This window comes from Papio anubis, chromosome 9 (genome assembly GCF_008728515.1).
Source record: "Papio anubis isolate 15944 chromosome 9, Panubis1.0, whole genome shotgun sequence".
NCBI lineage: Eukaryota > Metazoa > Chordata > Mammalia > Primates > Cercopithecidae > Papio > Papio anubis.
This window is the reverse complement of record NC_044984.1, coordinates 33,284,930-33,304,433: the sequence shown is the minus strand read 5'-3', so window position 1 is coordinate 33,304,433 and position 19,504 is coordinate 33,284,930. Positions and strand designations below refer to the sequence as shown.

Sequence of the window (19,504 nt, the reverse complement as noted above, 5' to 3'; positions counted from 1 at the left end):
ACTGATTGAAGGGGTGGCCTGCCCCTCCACACCTGTGGGCGTTTCTCATCAGGTGGAACGAGAGACTTGAGAAAAGAAATGAGGCACAGAGACAAAGTATAGAGAAAGAAAAAGTGGCCCCAGGGGACCAGCGCCCAGCATACAGAGGACCCACGCTGGCACGGGTCTCTGAGTTCCCTCAGTATTTATTGATCATTATCTTTATCATTGAAAAGAAAAAGGGGAAGTGGCAGGACAATAGGGTCATAGTAGGGAAAAGGTCAGCAGAAAGACATATGAATAAAGATCTCTGTGACATGAATAAATTTAAGGAAAAGTGCTGTGCCTTGATGTGCATATGCAAACATCTCCATAAACACTTTCAGTGCATAAAGAGCAGCATTGCTGCTAGCATGTCCCACCTCCAGCCCTAAGGCGGTTTTCTCATGTCTCAGTAAATAGAACCTACAATCCGGTTTTACACCAAAACATTCCATTGCCCAGGGATGGGCAGGAGACAGATGCCTTTCTCTATCTCAACTGCCAAGAGGCCTTCTTTCCTCTTTTACTAATCCTCCTCAGCACAGACCCTTTATGGGTGTTGACTGGGGGACAATCAGGTCTTTCCCTTCCCAGGAGGCCATATTTCAGACTATCACATGGGGAGAAACCTTGGACAATACCTAGCTTTCCTAGGCAGAGGTCCCTGCGACCTTCCGCATTGTATGTGTCCCTGGGTACTTGAGATTAAGAGAATGGTAATGACTTTTAACAAGCATACTGCCTTCAGGCACTTGTTTAACAAAGCACACCCTGCACAGCCCAAAATCCACTAAACCTTGAGTCACCACAGCACATGTCTCTGCAAAGACGGAGTTGGGGGTAGGGTTACAGATTAACAGCATCTCAAGGCAGAAGAATTTTTCTTAGTACAGAACAAAATGGAGTCTCTTATGTCTACATCTTTCTACATAGACACAGTAACAGTCTGTTCTCTCGTTCTTTTCCCCACAACTGATTATTTATTCTGCCAGCTCAAATGTTCCGTCAAACTCTTCTGGTGAATTTTTCGTTTCAGTTGTACTTTACAAGTTGAGAATTCTTACTTGGTTCCTTTTTATATAATTTTGATCCATTTTTGATATTTTCTATTGGGTAAGGAATTGTTTCATACTTTAATCCTTTAGACTTGATTTCCTTCTTTCAATATATTTATAATAGCTGAGCTAAAGATTTTGTTTAATGAATCCCATATCTGCACGTCCCCAGGGACAATTTCTGTCAACTTCTTTCTTCTATGAATAGAAAAGTATGGGCCATACTTTCCTGTTTCTTTGCATATCTTATTTTTGTTGTTGTTGAATGCTGGAAACTTTAAATAATATAATGCAGCACATTGGGAATCAGATTCTCTACCTTCTCCAAGGTTTGTGTTTTTTGCTCTTTGTTTAGTGATTTTCATGGACTAATTGTATAAAATTATTCTTTGTTGTGTGGGGTACTGAAGTCTTTGCTTGGTTAGGTCCATGGACAGCAGATGTTTTGACAGAGATTTGTGTACATTTGGACATTCCTTATATGCTCCAACGAGGTAAAATCCTGCCTTAGCTTTCTTTCACTTGTTGTTTGAGCAGAGATTTGTGGTTGAACGGAGAAAAGAATTACCTAGATCTTTCCTGGGCATGTGTACACCCCTTCAAAGGGCATAGGCTTCTAGATTTCCAGCAATATACCAGAGCTTTTAAAAGCCCCCTCTAAACATCTCATTCCCTTGATCTTCCTTTTTGGTTTTTGAGTTAGCCTCTTACTTGCCCCAGATTATATCATCACCTCCAGCAGATATGCTATTGTTAAACACCTGCCACTGTCTGCTTTCAACAAATGTCCTGGAGATAGGGCATGTCCCTCTGAGCAGGCTTTGAGTTAAGTCAGATAACCACAAGCCCAAGCCCTATGAATGGAACTTTTCCAGAAAGCTTCCATATAAGTCAGTTAATGACAATTCTCTAGAAAAGACACTTTTTTTAAAGTTTTGTTTTTAATTGACACGTTAATTATAAATGTTAATGGTGTACAGTGTGGTGTTTCAGTACATATATACATTGTGCAATGATCAAATCAGGGTAATTATCATATTCGTTACCTCAAACACTTTTTGAAGAACTTCATATCCATTCCGTCCCCTCCAGTGGCTTTTAGACTGTTGGTTTACACAGCTACTGTAGTTGCTAGGCTGACGGTTTTCAATGCTACTACATACAGAGCTGGGGAAAGTAGGTTTAGAGTAAAGCAAGTTAAAATGACATAGTGAGATTTACTCTTTTTCTTGAATGAGTGATCACTGATTGTTGCAAGCCTTTGATTAATTTCCAGATTCATGAAAAAATTTGATTTTGACAATTTTTGCTGGTGTTCTCATTGTCTTTATGGATGAGCAACTTTTCAGAGAGCCTTACTCCATCATTCTAAAGTAACTTCCCTAGTTCATTATTTAGTTTTAGAAGTGACAAATGCTACTATGTTTATATATTATATAACTTTATTATTGTTATATCAGATGTGTTATTGGCGATTGAAATGGCCCTATATGATTAAATGAAAACATCTTTATGCAATTAAATTTAATTATGTAATTTAAAACCAAGTCATAAGGTAATTTTTCTATGATAATAGTATATTATGATGTGCTGACAGCAAAAAGACTCATATGAACTGAAAGATGCTTATGAAATTCTACTAAAAAGTTACTCCTAAAATTTAGGAAAAACCTCTTCTAAACCAAAGGCATAATGCCAGATGAATGATTTTTAGGTAGAAAAATACTGAAATACAGTTTTTCAAGAAAAATGTATTGCTGAACTTTTTATTTTCAAACTTTTGATTGAATTAATTTTATTCACTGATTTCCTATATATTGTTCAGAGTGCTGTGTTCCTCAAATTATCTGGAAGAATTGAGGAATTCTTCAAACCTCGAGATTAAACATTACCTTTCTCCTCCAAACAACCTGCTCCATATTTAATAGTATAACCATTGAACCATCTGAAAAATGTGTGATCTTGCCAATGATGCTCAACATCCTTACTGTTGCATGTTTTCCTGTAGAATGTGTTCAGTTAGGGCTTTCTGAAATACACAGTAAATAATGCATGGAATGAATGAATGACCAATTTCTCCTGTAGATTTTCTACTTAAATCTGAAAAATGTACTTTATTCTGTTTTCTTAGTTTTTTTTTTTTTTTTTTTTTTTTGCGAGCTGTTTTCAATGGGGCTTCCTTATTTAATGATTCATTACTTCTTGCATAGAAAATTTAAAATAAGACCCTAACTGTTGCCTTCATTTTCTCACCTTACAACTCTATCCTGTAGACCAAGGGTCCCCAACCCTCAGAATGCAGACTAGTACAGGCCTGTGGACTTTTAGGAATTGGGCCACACAGCAGGAGGTGAGCCGAAAGCAAGGGAGCATTACCACCTGAGCTTTGCCTCCTGTGTTCTCCTTATAAGAATCTAATGCCTGATGATCTGAGGTAGAACAGTTATCATCCCGAAACCATCCTCCCCACCCCCATCCGTGGGAAAACTTTCTTCCATGAAACCAGTCCCTGGTGCCAAAAATGTTGGGGACTGCTGCTATAGACCTATTATATCATTCTCCTGTTTAAACATCAACTAAATAACATCCAAACTCCCTGGCCTAGGATTAAGGATCTCCTTAACATGGCCTCAGCTTATTTTTTCAGATTCACTTCTCATCTGGTTGTGTGGGTTCTCTGCCCCAGCCAACCTGGATCAGTTGCCTGTTTTTCTTTCTAGAATGGTGTATTTTTTTTTTTTAATTGAAGCCCTAGTTTAAATTAATAAATTATGGTTCAAATAATACTTATTCATAAACTATTTCATCTTCTTTTCCCTGTCAAATGCTTTCTCCATATTTTGGATTGAGATGATTTGAAGAAGTCTCTCTTCAGGCAATTATGTATTACATTTATCCTATTAGATTGGCAGGTCTTATTTATCGTAATATTCCCTATATTCCCTAATGTCTTATGAAGTATAGAAGTACAACCTTATTTACTCATGGATCAAATAGTCAAAAAGCCAATCTTATGTCTACAAACCAGACCTTTACCAATTATTATGTAGCATGGGTAACTGGTGGAAATTACCATCATTATAAAGAAATAGTTAAGTTAATAGATCCTTTAAATATTCACACATTGGATGATTTGCTGTGTTAGTGTATTTAATTTTTAAAGTTATGTCACTTGAATATACTTTAACAACCCATCATTTTTCTATAAAGCAATAATTAGTTAGGACATTAGATGTTAAAAGCCTCTATCATATCAAGAACGTGACTATAGTTATGGGTAATCAATATGTACAGGTGAGAAGAATATTACAGACAAAACATTTTTTAAGATAGTCAGTATTAACTTTTGTAGGGAAGTTTTTGCTGAATGATCATCCAAAGTCATGCTGAAAGCATTTGTAAATGCATACATGCATAAGAAGTGAAGGCAGCAGGTTAAACTACACATTTTTAAAACTTCAATATAAAAATTCAATGTAAACCGTAACACATTTTAATTGTTTTATCTGCTTTTTAGGTGGTGAATCCCAAAAAGAAAGGAAAAAAGAAAAAATATAGTAATTCTGGAACAGTAAGTCAAATTTTATGTTATTTATTAAAGATTAAAATAAATGAATAAGCATATATGTAGATGGCATCTTTAATCCTACTGGAAGCAATTAAACTGAGCTGTGTTTCACTCAGGGTTTTAATATGAGTGAACACAATAGAAAAATCAGCTTCCCAGGGGACTGATTGTAATGAAGAATACCTTATAGAAGGTATTGACTTGGCTTCTTGCAGATAATCCTAGGGGCTGCAAGGCCTCTGAGAGACGCTGAAGTTTTGTTATGAACTCTTCGTTCAGTGGAATCCGAGTGTAATGAATCAGGCAGACATAAAAAACACAAGTGGTAGTAAGAAATACTATACTCCTTACAGGCTAAACTTAACAACTGTGACTCATTTCATGGGATGTGTATGTGCTCATTCAAAAAAGTTGTCATTAAAATTGACAACTCTGTGGGAATGATATACTAAATCAGTACAGAAGATGCAAAGATGTATCAAAAATTATAAAAAATCAGTGTCATCCTATTTTAAGAAAAAAATACTGCAGTTTTTTCTTTTTCTTAAGATTAACTTTTTTGGGGAGAAGCAAAATCTAAGTTTTCTCTCAGTTTTCTTTGAAAGATCTCTATAAAGCAAGACAGTTAAAATATTAGATGAGCTCATTACAAAACCATCACTGAAAACACACATTTCCTCTTGAAGGCTTTGTTCACTGATTTTGGTTTTTTGGTTTTAACCATTTTCCAACTCCTTTTCATCTTTCCTTTTATCTAAAATGGGAAGTAACACAATGTCCTTGTAGATAATTTTCATGCTGTTCTTCAACGGAAGTAAACTGGTCATAGAAAGACATTGGTTAATTTTTTTGCTCCCTTTCCTTCAGATAATTTTAAATGTAAGAACAATCAGTCCTAGCAGATGTTAATAAAAAATAATGTCTTTAGTGATTTTCAAAATGCAAAGAAATATGATTTTCTCTCTAATAGTTAGAAAAGTCTATTTGGGGTCACAAACAACTAGAAGGTAATTCTGTCTTTTTCTTTTTCAGGTAACTTTACTCTCTTTCTTGGTAGAAACAGAAGTTTCATTCCTTGACTACATTAAGGGAGGGTAAGTCATTTTCTGGAATTGTTTTGTTGCTTAGGCATTCCGTAAAATTTGTATAACAAGTGCTACCACGAGGTACCTGGCACTGAAATGATCACCTTTATTATATTTTGATGGCAAGCCTATTATAATTCTGTTTCAGATATAAAGTAAAAAATGTACATACCTAGAGCTGTTACTTTTGGGGCAAATTGTAACTTTTCTTTAACCAAGAGAAAATATTGTATGATTAATAGTTGTAAATAATGGCTATTATGTGCACTTTCATAGGATGTTTTTGTTTGCTTAACACATAGGACATTGTACATGCACTATTCATTATTTGTAATATAGGTGTAAAGCTTCAGGGCCTGATTTAAATATATATACTAGGTTAAGAATATTAAAGGAATGTGCCTTGTCATAAAATCAGAATGCAGAAATGGATGGTGTAGTCATTTATGCAGTCCTACAGCTCTCAGACAGGAATACATTTCAGGAAAAAAAATAGTTGTAACCATTTTTGAAACTTTTCAAAACCCAGACAGATCCTGTGTTGGTAATGTACTGTTAGTTCTTATACCCTCGTAAACAGGGAAGTATTTTCAGTTTTGCTTCTCATTTTAACCTATTTCTTCCTTTTCTTAACCTGACCAAGCATCCCCTGTATTAGTCTGTTCTCACACTGCTATAAAGAAACTACCCCAAACTGGGTAATTTATAAAGGAAAGAGGTTTAATTGACTCACAGTGCCACATGTCTGGGGAGGCCTCAGGAGACTTATAATCATGGCGGATGACCGATGGTACAGGGGAAGCAAGGCATGTCTTACATGGCAGTAGGCGAGAGAGCGCATGTGAAGGAGGACCTGTCAGACACTTCCAAAACCATCAGATCTCATGTGAACTCACTCACTATCATGAGAACAGCATGGGGGAAACTGCCCCCATGATCCAATCACCTCCCACCAGATCCCTCTCTCGACACATGGGGATTGTGGGGATTACAATTTGAGATGAGATTTGGGTGGGGACGCAGAGTCAGACCATATCATCCCTAGAGATTTAAAACAAGCATTCATTGTCTTGCAGTATAAAATGTCTACATACTCTATTTTCCTTCACCTTGTATTTTCAATATGCAAAAGTGGAGCAAAGCAAATTTGAATGTGTTTAGTAACTTCATGATGAATATCACTCATATAAACCTCTTTCTAATTATGATTCAGCAACTCCCCCACACCCCATGAAGACTCACTGATAGAATGTCCTCAGGTTGAAAAAGGGGATGAAGGAATGGGGGTACCAAGGGAACAAAGATAACTTCACAAAACCCAGAGAGCTTGCCTCTTGTTGCTCTTAGTTAAGGATACAAAGCAAACAAACAAACAAAGTACCTACTTAAATGAGTACTCTTTGCTATATACAGGCATCCAAAATGCAAAGTGGCTGCACAGACTGAGAAGCAACAATGGTTGTTTCAATAAAGTACAAAGTAGAAGAAAAAGTTTGCCAACTCTTAGTATTCCAATGTCTGTGCCTATTTTTATTTTTAGAAGATAGAAAAATAGGATGTTGAATTTGTCATAAAAATATATTTCTGTAAAAACTCCTTAGTAGTAGTAGGTAATAGTGTTACAGGATCTTTGGGGTGTTGCTTTTTCTGGCGTGAAACCTCTGGCTGGTGGTGCCTTTTCCTGAGTTTGCTCAGGCCTGCTGGGCTCGTTCCATCCACTTGGCCTAGCAGGCTGCACTTTTCTCACACTGCCAGCCTGGGTCTCATGCCTGCCAAGGGTGTATCAGGCATGGAGTGGCGAGGGGTGTGTGAGCATGGGATCCAGCCACTGTGCAGTCTGACATGCTGGCTGCTGCAGCAGGGCGGGCACCTATGGGTGCTGGCACAGGTGCCAGCTCTCTGTGAGGCTGTGGCTGGACCAGACGCACCACAAGCAGCTTCCTTGGTGGCACCTGGAAAGCTTGAAGATGGTAGGCACTGCAGGACCCCAAAAAGGAAGTCACAGCCTTGGCTGAGGGAGCTCCCAGGTCTGGGCTCCCCCAGGGGCCACAGCTATTCTATCCTTCTCTATGCCTGCAACATGGTGAGCAGTGGGTATGTTTCAACCCTGTTTGTGTTGTAGTTCATTTAGCTCCGCCGTTTGGCAGGTCCCACGTTCTTCTCTTGCGACCAGGAAGAATGAGATATGCAGAGAAGTGAAGGGTTAGCCGAGATGAAGAGGAGTTTTATTGAGCAATAGAACAGCTCACAGGAGACCCACAGGGGGTAGCTCCTTTTCGCAGCCAGGCCATTCCTACTATTTAGCTCCTAGCAGAGCTAGGACCCTGGAGTGGGAAGCTCCTCTCTTCAGGCAGGTTGTCCTATCATCTGCCCAGCTCTCAATGGATAGGAGGCCTTGGAATGGGTTGCTCTTCTCTGCAGGCAGGCCCTCTCATCATCTCCCCAGCTCCGAGCAGAGAGAAGGCCCTAGAGTGGGTTGCTCCTTTCTGCAGCTGACAGTCCTGATGTCCCTGCAGGTCTCTGAAGTGCTCAGCAGAAAGGAGGCCGTAGAGCAGGTAGCTCCTCTTTGCTGCTGATCATCCCCATCCTTACCAGCCATCCATCCCCTCGGCCCAGGAATCTGTCTGCCTTCTGCTGCTGCTCTTCTTGGCACCTGGGCTCAGCCCTGACTTTGCTCCAAGATTAGAGCGGAAGCGAACAGCAGGGAGAAGCCAGGCAGTGGGAGGAGGCACTTCTCAGCCTGTGAGGGCAGGGGCCCTTCCTGGGTCCCCAAGGGTACAGGGATGCCTGAGTTTGCAGCTGCGGTTTGGGCAACTGCAACTGTGTGGGGAAATGGGAGGGGGCGGCCCCTGCCTGCTTCATGGAGCAGAAGTGGCCTGGGAGTCCCGGGTCTGTAGCCATGGCTTGGATGGCTACAGTTTCCCCACTGGTGCTCCTGCCCCTACTCAGAAAAGGTGGAGATCCCACTTGTCCCCGGCTCCCGCACGCTCCCTGGAGCATGCAGCCCTGGCTACACCTCCTTGCTGCAGCCAGCATGCTGGCAGCATAAGGCTGTCTTGAGCAGCTGCTGCCATCAATAGTTGATAAAGAAATGAGGTAAGTAAATGGACATCCCTTAGCACCTTCTTTACAACTTAAAAAAATATTACTTGATATATCTGGTTATATTTTACATATAGAAATACTGATTTGTGGTATTGAAATGTTATAAATTTCTTTCAGTTTTTGTCTTGTTTTCTTTGTTTTGCTTTGTGATCATGTGAAGAGTATGTATGTGTATATATAACAGATATCCAGTACGTTTGGTCAGCAGTGCAAATCTAGCAATTTTTGGGTGTGAGTCTATCAGTATAAAACATTTCAGAATCTGGTGCCAATAAATCACTTTTACTGTTTGTTCTCAAACTCCTGTTGAAAATTATTAGGGCTAATCAGAGCAAATGGGTTTCTACAGTACCTAGAGCAATGGCAGTCTTAACTCTATCACGCTGTCGTATTTTTCTGTTGCTTACAAACCTTAGGATTCTTTTTCTTAGCTACACGCTTCCTACTTACAGCACTGCCTGTGCAGGAAGAAATGCTAGTTATTCTATAAGTGGAGCCCCAACTTACGGGGTACAGTTTGCTCCAATCCTGGCTTCTTGAGGCTTTTACAAGAACCAAGTTCTGATTTACAAATGGGACCTGGGGAAATATAGTTTAAGTTTCACTACATAATTAATCTAACTAGACCTAAGATAATTTCTATAAAACTGTGTTATTTGAAAAGGACATGAAAAAAGATTATTTGCATACCTTCCATTGTTTTTATACAAAGATATATTATAAATGTATGTAATAGCCTTAAAATGTATTACAGTTATACATTTAACTATTATTCACTATAATATATAATGTTTATAAGTAAAATACAGAGGTATTAACTTATTCTTTTGGATAGTGAAATCCAAATCAACAAGCAATAATAATCATCGTATTATGTATCTTTAAATGTATTTATATATCTTTGCCCTGAAGGACTTCTTAAAGCAATTGGCACAATTTCTTTCCCTTTTTTTTTTTCCCCCCCCCGAGACAGTCTTAACTCTGTCACCCAGGCTGGCAACACTGCAACCTCTGCTTCCTGGATTCAAGCAGTGCTCATGCCTCAGCCTCCCGAGTAACTAGCTGGGATTACAGACTTGTGCCACCACGCCCAACTAATTTTTGCATTTTTAGTAGAGAGGGGTTTCGTTATGTTGGCCATGCTGGTCTTGAACTCCTGGCCTCAAGTGATCTGCCCTCCTCAGCCTCCCAAAGTGCTGGAATTATAGGCATGAGCCACCACACCCAGCCAAATGGGGCACAAATTTAAAATTTGACTTTTATGGTAAAGAGATCTAGCTTGGTCATGACACCCTTGTGTTATACAGTGACAGGCAAATCATTTAAAATATCTACACTTTAATTTCCTGTAGTTCACATGAATTGGATATTCTGAAGTTCGTTTGTAAAAGGATATAATTCAATTCTATCTTCCAGCTCTTCCATGACCTTAATGACATCTTATTTATTTTTTCTTCACTCTGAAATCATTGTTTGCATTTTGACAGAAGGCTTACTCTAACCTATCGACTTACTCTCAGGTGTAATTTGTGTATGATAATAGCTAACATCTGCTATTACTATTTTTTATAATCATGGGATCACACTATGTACAATACACTGCGTTGTATGTTTTGATTATTAAATGTATTGTGTGTATATGCTAGTATGTCATTACTACCTTTTTGTAAACAGTTTTCCATTATATGATTGTACATCGTTTAATTTAAAAATTTCCTGTTAATACATGCTTTAGTGACATACATATTTTATTATAAACAAAGCTGCAACATATATACATGGTACTTGGCATTTTATGCACTTCATTAGTGCACTTGTGTATAGATGTGCTAGCATATCTGTAGAGTTCCTTCCTAGAAATAATGTTATTGAATTTAATGATATATGTATTTCACAATTTGTTAGATATTTCTAAATCGTATTGCTAAAAGACTCTAAGAATTTATACTCCCCAAATCTATGCAGGATGTTTACCATATCCTTACCTTTTCTGAATAGTGCCCCTCCTTTTTCATTTTCATTAATTTAATAGATATAAGTCCTTGTCAGTTTTCATCTGTAAAACCTTTTTATCAGCTATTTTCATGTTTTCTGTAAAAGCTCATGTCAAACCAGCTGTGTCTTTGGAAACAGACCTTTAAGAATTTTTTGTCTTCTGCTCCTTCTTCCCCCACTTCCACCATAAAGGACTGTGTATTTTCAAAGGAAGAAAAAACACAGAAAGATAGCTTGGAGCTACATTCCTTAGAGCTACATTCCTTTTTTAACAAGTCAGCTAAACATCTGCAATATTCACACCTTGGTCTTTGATCCCGCTCCTCTTCAGCATGCCTCAGGGGAGACTCTTCTTAAGTTAGCTCATCTGGCCTTTATGCCCTCTGATGACATTGCAAAAGAATAAAATAAACAAACACTTCGGGCTATCATCAACCAAACCACCCAAATTAATATATTGGAGGGCATATTTATTAGTACATTTGAAGATCTATGGAATTATCAAGGTTAGCTTTTTTTAAAAAAAGATGCCCTTCCATAATACATAATAAGTATGATATATCAAGGTAATTGGAACAAATTGCTGAATTTAATTTGTTTTTTATAGTGAATCATAGTAATTCCTCACTTTTAACTTAAAATACCAAGATAAGAGCACTGATTACTGCATTTGTGGATGGTTTTGTTGCTGACTTAAGGTGGCATCATCAATTCAGGGACCTTTTTTTTTTCTGGCCTCAGGCTTATTTCTTTATAATTTTGGGGGGGTACAGGTGGATTTTGGTTATATGGATAAGTTCTTTAGTGGTGATTTTTGAGATTTTAGTGCACTTGTCAGCTGAGCAATATACAGTGTACCCAATACGTAGTCTGTAATCCCTCACCTCCCTCCCAACATTCACCCCTCAAATCCCCAAAGTCCATTGTATCACTCTTATGCCTTTGCGTTCTCATAGCTTGGCTTCTGCATATAAGTGAGAACATAGGATAGTTGGTTTTCCATTCCTGAGTTACTTTACTTAGAATGATGATCTCCACCTGCTCCCAATTTGCTGCAAAATACATTATTTTGTTCCTTTTAATAACTAAGTAGTATTCCATGGTATATATATATATCACACTTTCTTTGTTTACTTGTTGGTCAGTGGGCACATAGGTTGGTTCCATATATTTGTAATTGCAAATTGTGCTGCTATCAACATGTATGTGCAAGTGTTTTTTTCATATAATGACTTCTTTTCTTCTTTGTAGATACCCAGTAGTGGGATTGCTGAATGAAATGGTGGTTCTACTTTTAGTTCTTTAAGGAATCTCCGTACTGTTTTCCATAGTGGTTGTACTAATTTGCTTTCCCACCAGCAGTACAAAAGTGTTCCCTTTTCACCACATCCATGCTAACATCTATTGTTTTTTGACTTTTTAATTATGACTATTCTTGCTAGAATACGGTGGTATCTCATTGTGGTTTTAATTTGCATTTCTCTGATAATTAGTGATGTTGAGCATTTTTTCATACATTTGTTGACTGTTTGGATATCTTCTTTTGAGAACAGTCTATTCATGTCCTTTCCTCATTTTTTGATGGGGTCATTGTTTTTTTCTTGCTGATTGGTTTGCATTCCTCATAGATTCTGGACACTAGTCCTTTGTCAGATTTCATCATTTGCATATATTTTCTCCCACTGGTGGGTTGTCTGTTTACTCTGCTGATTATTTCTTTGGCAGTACAGAAGCTTTTTGTTTAATTAGGTCTGATTTGTTTACTTTTGTTTTTGTTGCATTTGGTTTTGGGTTCTTAGTCATGAATTCTTTGCCTAAGCCAATGTCCAGAGAGTTTTTCTGATGTTATCTTCTAGAATTCTTATGGTTCAGGTCTTTAATTTAAGTCTTTGATCCATCTTGAGTTGATTTTTGTATTAGGTGAGAAATGGAGATTCAGTTCCATTCTTCTACATGTGGCTTGCCAATTTTCCCAGTATCATTTATTTAACAGGGTGTTCTTTTCCCAGTTTTTATTTTTGTGTACTTTGTTGAAGATCAGTTAGTTGGATCTGACTTTACACCTGGGTTCTCTATTCTGGTCCTTGATCTATGTGCCTACTTTTTTCCAGTACCATACTGTTTTAGTAACTATAGCCTCGTAGTATAATTTGAAGTCAGGTGATGTGATGCCTTCAGATTTGTTCTTTTTGCTTAGTGTTTATTTAACTATGTGAGTGAGTTCTTTGATTCCATATGATTTTTAGGATTGTTTTAACTCATTCAGTCAAGAATGATGCTGGTATTGAAGGGAATTGCATTTGAGTCTGTAGATTGCTTTGGGCAGTATGGTCATTTCACAATATTGATTCCTTCCATCCATGAGCATGGGATGTGTTTCCATTTATTTGTGTCATCTATTATTTCTTTCAGCAGTGTTTTGTAGTTTTTCTTGTAGAGATCCTTTACTTCCTTGCTTAAGTATATTCCTAGGTATTTTATTTTATTTCTTTTTTGCAGCTGTTGTAAAAGGGATTGAGTTCTTGATTTGATTCTCAGTTTGTCATTGTTGGTGTATAGCAGTGCTACTGAGTTGTATGCATTGATTTTGTAACCCGAGACTTTACTGAATTCATTTATCAGATCTAGGAGCTTTGTAGATGAGTTTTTAGGGATTTCTAGAGATGCAGTCATATCAGTGGCAAACAGCAACAGTTTGACTTCCTCTTTTCCAATTTGGATGCACTTTATTTCTTTCTTTTGTCTGATTGCGCTGGGTAGGACTTCTAATACTATGTTGAATAGAAGTGGTGAAAGTGGGCATTATTGTCTTGATCCAGTTCTCAGGGGGAATGCTTTCAACTTTTCCCTATTCAGTATGGTTTTGGCTGTGGGCCTGTCATATACGACTTTTATTACTTTGAGGTAAGTCCTTGGCATGCTTATTTTGTTGAGGGATTTTTATCATAAAGGAATGCTGGATTTCATTAAATGCCTTTTCTGCATCTATTGAGATGATCATATGTTTTTATAAATTCTGTTTATGTGATGTATCACACTTATTGACTTATGTATGTTAAACTATCCTTGCATCAATTTAGGGGCCTAATTACCATAACCTTTCCACTGTCGGGTTATGCTCATGTTGAATCTGAATTGACAAGCAAAATTTGAAGTCATCAAAAGGGTGAAACATTATGATGTAAGATATCATTAACAACAATTGTATTGATTTTATAGCTAGCTCTGATTAATCCAAATACTTAGTTGAGTTTTCCTGAATTTATTTTGTCCTCTACATTAATTTTATACAATATTTCTCTTAGACCAGATGCAAGGGAGCATGGGGATAGAGAAAGAGTATGAAACAGGCAGCTGTTGTGAACTGTTTAGCAATTGTGCTGAGAGTCAAACATTGCAATTAAACTCACAGAAAGAACTTATTGAATTGCAGTTTAAAATTTTATCTCTTCTTGTTTCTTCTCACAAAAAAATAAGGGAATCGAAAATTATAAAAATATTAAGTTGGTTTTTTACTCATGAATCCAATTAGAAATTATGCAGAGTTAAGAAAAAACACATTTAACTACTAAACAAAATTGTTTTCATAGCCTTTTAATATCTTTTCCTTCAAAGGAACTTCTTTTTAGGCCTGGTTCTTAGTATTCAATATTATACACTTCCATTAGTTTAGTTATTATTGATGTAGGTATTTACATGAAAATACAAGCTTGATTGTTTGTGAAACCAGGTTGTTAGTTTGTTACTTTTCATTCATTGTCTCAATCCCTAAAATAGTGTGTTTAGCTGCAGTAGACAGATTTATGGATTCAGGTACACAGTGAGCGGATGAGACAGATGCATTCTAAATCAACCAAAATCCAATTTTTATTCAAATATTCTCTGAAATACGAATCTAATTTTTAGATTTTTTTTTTTTATAAGCAGTGCCATGTTTTTTTCTGGAGTATGAGATACATTCTATGATTTGAAATAGTAAAAAGTTTTATTTTCTGAACAGAAGAATAATATTCATGAAGGGGCTTTGTTATAATAAACACTGATGGTCTCTTCTGGATTATTGACCTTGCTGTCGTCATTTTTAATCATACTCTGTACTTTTATCCTGTAGTTACTTTATTCCTCTTTATTTATTAAAAATAGTTTTAGATATTAAAATTTGAATACAATTGTCTACCTAAAATGTTTATTTAGTAATCTCTAACCTTTGACATTGAATACTTCAATTATCATTAATAAGGACAATGTCAGATTCCTTTCAAATTACATACTGTTAAGAAATCTAAGATAATTTCTTAGGTAGCATCATTATTATTTCAGTTATTATTATTTGTGAAATGGGTTTATTCACTTTTACAGACTTGTAGAATACATACTTCCATATTCCCAGCAGCTCACACTAAGTATCTGAAGACAGAATCATAAATTTCAATTTGCTTCTTTTGCCTTTTAGTCCTCTATGTCTCTCAAGTGTTATGACACTTTACTTCCCTATCACCTTAACTCAGAAACAAATATCTACAAAGTTTCCCACATCTCTTTGATTGGCAGATGAAGGGGGAAAACAGATCACAAACTTCGTTGCACACTGAGTCCCTGCTAAGCCACTAGAATTTCATGTCAACATGAAATCCTGGTCTATGCTTTTATCAGAAAATTGAGTGTGTTAGAAACTTGGAGGTCTACAGACTGTCATTTTTTTCCTTTGAAGAAAGGCCAAACTCTAATCCAGCCAGTCCAGGTGAGCTTATACTAATTTTCCTGGGTATCAATTTCATTGTTTATTTGTATGATTTGTTTGTTCAAAGAGACGTAGTTTTAAAATATTTTTGTAGGTCTGAACACAGAGTGGCCATTGAGTAAGTACGGACTAATTAACCATTTGGAGCATGATTTTCTACCCTTTTTTTCTTCCAAATTTCTTAGCAAAATTAAAACATAATGAAAAAATATAACTTTAAATACAGAGTGTGACAAACTGGAATACAAACCCTCACATCTGTCTCTCTCAGACCTTATCAATTTGCGATCTTACTCTCTCCACGAGTCATACAGCAATGATCAGATAAAACAGATGGACCAGGCTTTCTGGAATAAGAAAACATGCTTTTATATTGCCTCTACTAGAATTTGTCTCAGCTGAACTCTATATCTTCATTGTAGTTACTTGGAGGAAAGGCAAAATCAAGATTAAAAGCACAAACTGCTTGTTTTCTTCATGTCTTAAGAGAAAGGGAGTATGAGAAAAGGTAATAGGAGAGAGAGTAAGTGGACAGGAACTTCTAGGAAAGAAATTCAGTAAGGAATAAATGTTTGGGAAAAAGTCAGCCCAATTGCAAAGAAGTGGTTGCAGATAATTGAGGCATTGTATAGTAGTGGCAAAGAATTTGGGTTCTGGCATTAATTGTACAGTTCAGATCCTGGATCTGCCTCTTGCTAGCATAACCTGTTTTCATTTCTGTGAAACAGGAATATAAATAACAATGCCTATTTCATAGAATGGCTGTGAGGGTTAACTAAATTTCATATAGTTAACACTAAATGCTAGCTATTAATTTTATGAAAAATCTCAGAGTTCTAACATGTCTAAGCTCATCATATTGTTGTCATCATATTGTTGTAGTAATTGCCCTAGTTATGAGAGACATGAAGAAAAAAGTATGTATTCAAATTTACAAAGCCAGTGAAAATCACTTTCTTACAGTTCATTTCTGTTTGAGGATAACCCCAGGATACTTCTTTCAGTCCAGACAGCCCTGTTCACTCCAACCCAAACTCAACCCTAAATCTAAATCTTGTTTGAAATTTTTTTTAAAAGCACTATCTACCTATCATAAGCTAATCTTAAAAACTAAAGTGGGCTTCTTGATACTACTTATTGTAGAGGCTAGTTGAATATCAGTAAGTTCCTTCATCAACAGGCCCCATACAGATTTTTTTTTTTTTTTTTTTTTACTTAAAAATACTTGAACAATTGAAATAATTCTGTAAAACACTGAACTTAGTTTTATAAAATTGGTGCAGGCTGGGCATGATGGCTCACGCCTGTAATCCCAGCACTTTGAGAGGCTGAGGCAGGTGAATCTCTTGAGCCCAGGAGTGTGAGACCAGCCTGGGCAATATAATGGGCCCGAATCTCCATAAAAATTAAAAAATATAATAGTTGGGTGTGGTGGCACATGTGTGTTCTCCCAGCTACAGTGGGCTAAGGTGCAGGGATTGTTAAACCCAAGAGGTTGAGGCTGCTGTGAGCCATGATGATGCTACTGACGTGCAGTCAGCCTGGCAACAGAACGAGACCTCTTCTTAAAAAAAAAAAAAAAAAAAAAAAAAAAAAAGTGTCATTGCATTGGATATGTTGCTTCAGGGAGCACATTTTGCCAGAACATGCAACACTATAAAGTTTTTTTTTTTTCCATTAATCCAATTTCTTATTCAAAAATGAAATATACATGTCTAGGATTTTTTATAATGCTTTTTGTTGTGGCACCCAAGTACTTTCATTTATCAAATTAGTGGAAAGCTAAACCCTGCGGTGCTGAGTAGGGTTAAATCTAATAAAAACAAAGCCATTCTGCCGTCTATAAATATTTTCACATGGACATTATCATATCGAAACTGAACTCATCTAAAGTAAGATCTAGAAAACAAACTTTTAGGAATATTAAGAAGACTGTCATAAACATTGATTTGGTTAAGGTTTGATTCTCATTTTTGTACATTTAAAATGTATACTTGGGCTGGGCACAGTGGGTCACGCCTGTAATCCCAGCACTTTGAGAGGCCGAGGTGGGCGGATCACCTGAGGTCGGGAGTTTGAGACCAGCCTGACTAACATGGAGAAACCCCATCTCTACTAAAAATACAAAAATTCACCAGGCATGGTGGTGCATGCCTGTAATCCCAGCTACTTGGGAGACTGAGGCAGGAGAATCGCTTGAACCCGGGAGGCAGAGGTCACAGTGAGCCGAGATCGTGCCATTGCACTCCAGCCTGGGCAACAAGAGCAAAACTCCATCTGGAAAAAAAAATGTGTACTTGGAAAGCTTAGAGATGTCTAGTTACATACTTTATGATTGTGATTTCGTTGCCAGTTTATGTTATGCTGTAGATAAGTTTTTTCAGAGTCCTCCATTTCAAAGTCAAAGGAAACTCTTCAGGTATGTCTCATCATCAGGGCTAGCACTAATCTTGCCAAATATTGACACTCTGTTGGTATTGGGCAGTTTTATAGCTACGTTGCTTGGTTACAGTGTGCACTTTTAGCCACACACAGTGAAAACTGAAAGAACTGAGTGATGCAACAGCAATGAATTTTTGTAAAACTATTATTAATACTAGAAAAACAACTTTACATCTTTCCCTCCTGATGATGTGCTAATAATTTTCTCTTTAAACATATAACTTTTCTTTGAAACTTAGAAACTTTTGTAGGAACAAAATTTTATCATCTACGTCTGTGAAATTATTCTTTTGTAAACAACACACTTTGCTATTTCTAAAATAGTTTCATGGTTGAGGGCAATTAAAAGGTTGGGGGCTGGGAGCAGGAGAAACAGAAATACATAAAAACAGTAGCTCACCAAAGGCAGGAGGTAGTAGGGTGGGAAAAAGTTTGTCACTGACATTGCTTAGAATTGCTAGTATATGGTAATATTAAAATGTAGTTTGCATATGCACATGATATATTACTATATTTAAGTTCTGTACAGACAGTGTACCCCTCTACTGCCTGTACTGGTTGGAGCTTCATTGCCCCACCCTTGATACATCACTAACCCACATTACAGGAAGGACTAATGAAAGATAAATTTATGTTAATATAAAGAAGGAACTCTCTTCTGACCCAGCAGAGAAGAGGATTATTGTGAACCAGGAGAAAATGGCATGGGTTACTCAAGGAATTCGTCTTCCAGCATGTAGAGTATTTGCTATGTGCTAGTACTTTAGAGTTTTATTTCTAACATTTAGAAGTCTCCTTCAAAGTGGTTGTTACCTATCTGTCATGAGAAAACTGAGACCCAGAGAGTTGATAGTTTTGCAAGGAGTCACAACTAGCTAGCTAGTGGTGATTCTGGGATTCAAACTCCAGTCTATATGACTCAAGATTTCACTATCTTCCTACTAGGCAGGCATTACGTCTCTGGCACCTACCTCATTTTATTTTATTTTTTATTTTATTTATTTTTTTTTTGAGACGGAGTCTCGCGCTGTGTCACCCAGGCTGGAGTACAGGCGCGATCTCGGCTCACTGCAAGCTCCACCTCCCAGGTTCACGCCATTCTCCTGCCTCAGCCTCCGAGTAGCTGGGACTACAGGCGCCCGCCACCTCACCCGGCTAGTTTTTTGTATTTTTAGTAGAGACGGGGTTTCACTATGTTAGCCAGGATGGTCTCGATCTCCTGACCTCGTGATCCACCCGCCTCGGCCTCCCAAAGTGCTGGGATTACAGGCTTGAGCCACCGCGCCCGGCCCTCCTACCTCATTTTAAATGGGATTTTGATGGACAGTGCTTACATTTTCGGTTTGGGGTTGATTATTTTGTTAGCTTATTTTGATTATGTCACATATATTTTCTAACTATTGGTTAGAAAAAAGATTAGCAATTTTGCATACCTTTTTGATAAGGTGTTCTTGAATTGCACGAAGATAAGCTAGCCTCCTTGTAAAGTTGT

General features: G+C 37.3%; 1 protein-coding gene across 7 annotated transcripts in view; it reads left to right on the top strand.

The window, feature by feature from the left end:
• CPNE8 (copine 8) overlaps nt 1-19,504 on the top strand; it is a 236,390-nt gene that overhangs the window by 158,761 nt on the left and 58,125 nt on the right. For all 7 annotated transcript variants that reach the window (XM_021922180.2, XM_021922179.2, XM_031650418.1 and 4 more), the window contains 2 exons: nt 4,594-4,647; nt 5,677-5,738. In XM_021922180.2, coding sequence (XP_021777872.1) covers nt 4,594-4,647; nt 5,677-5,738 — 116 coding nt within the window. The remainder of the gene's footprint in view (nt 1-4,593; nt 4,648-5,676; nt 5,739-19,504) is intronic.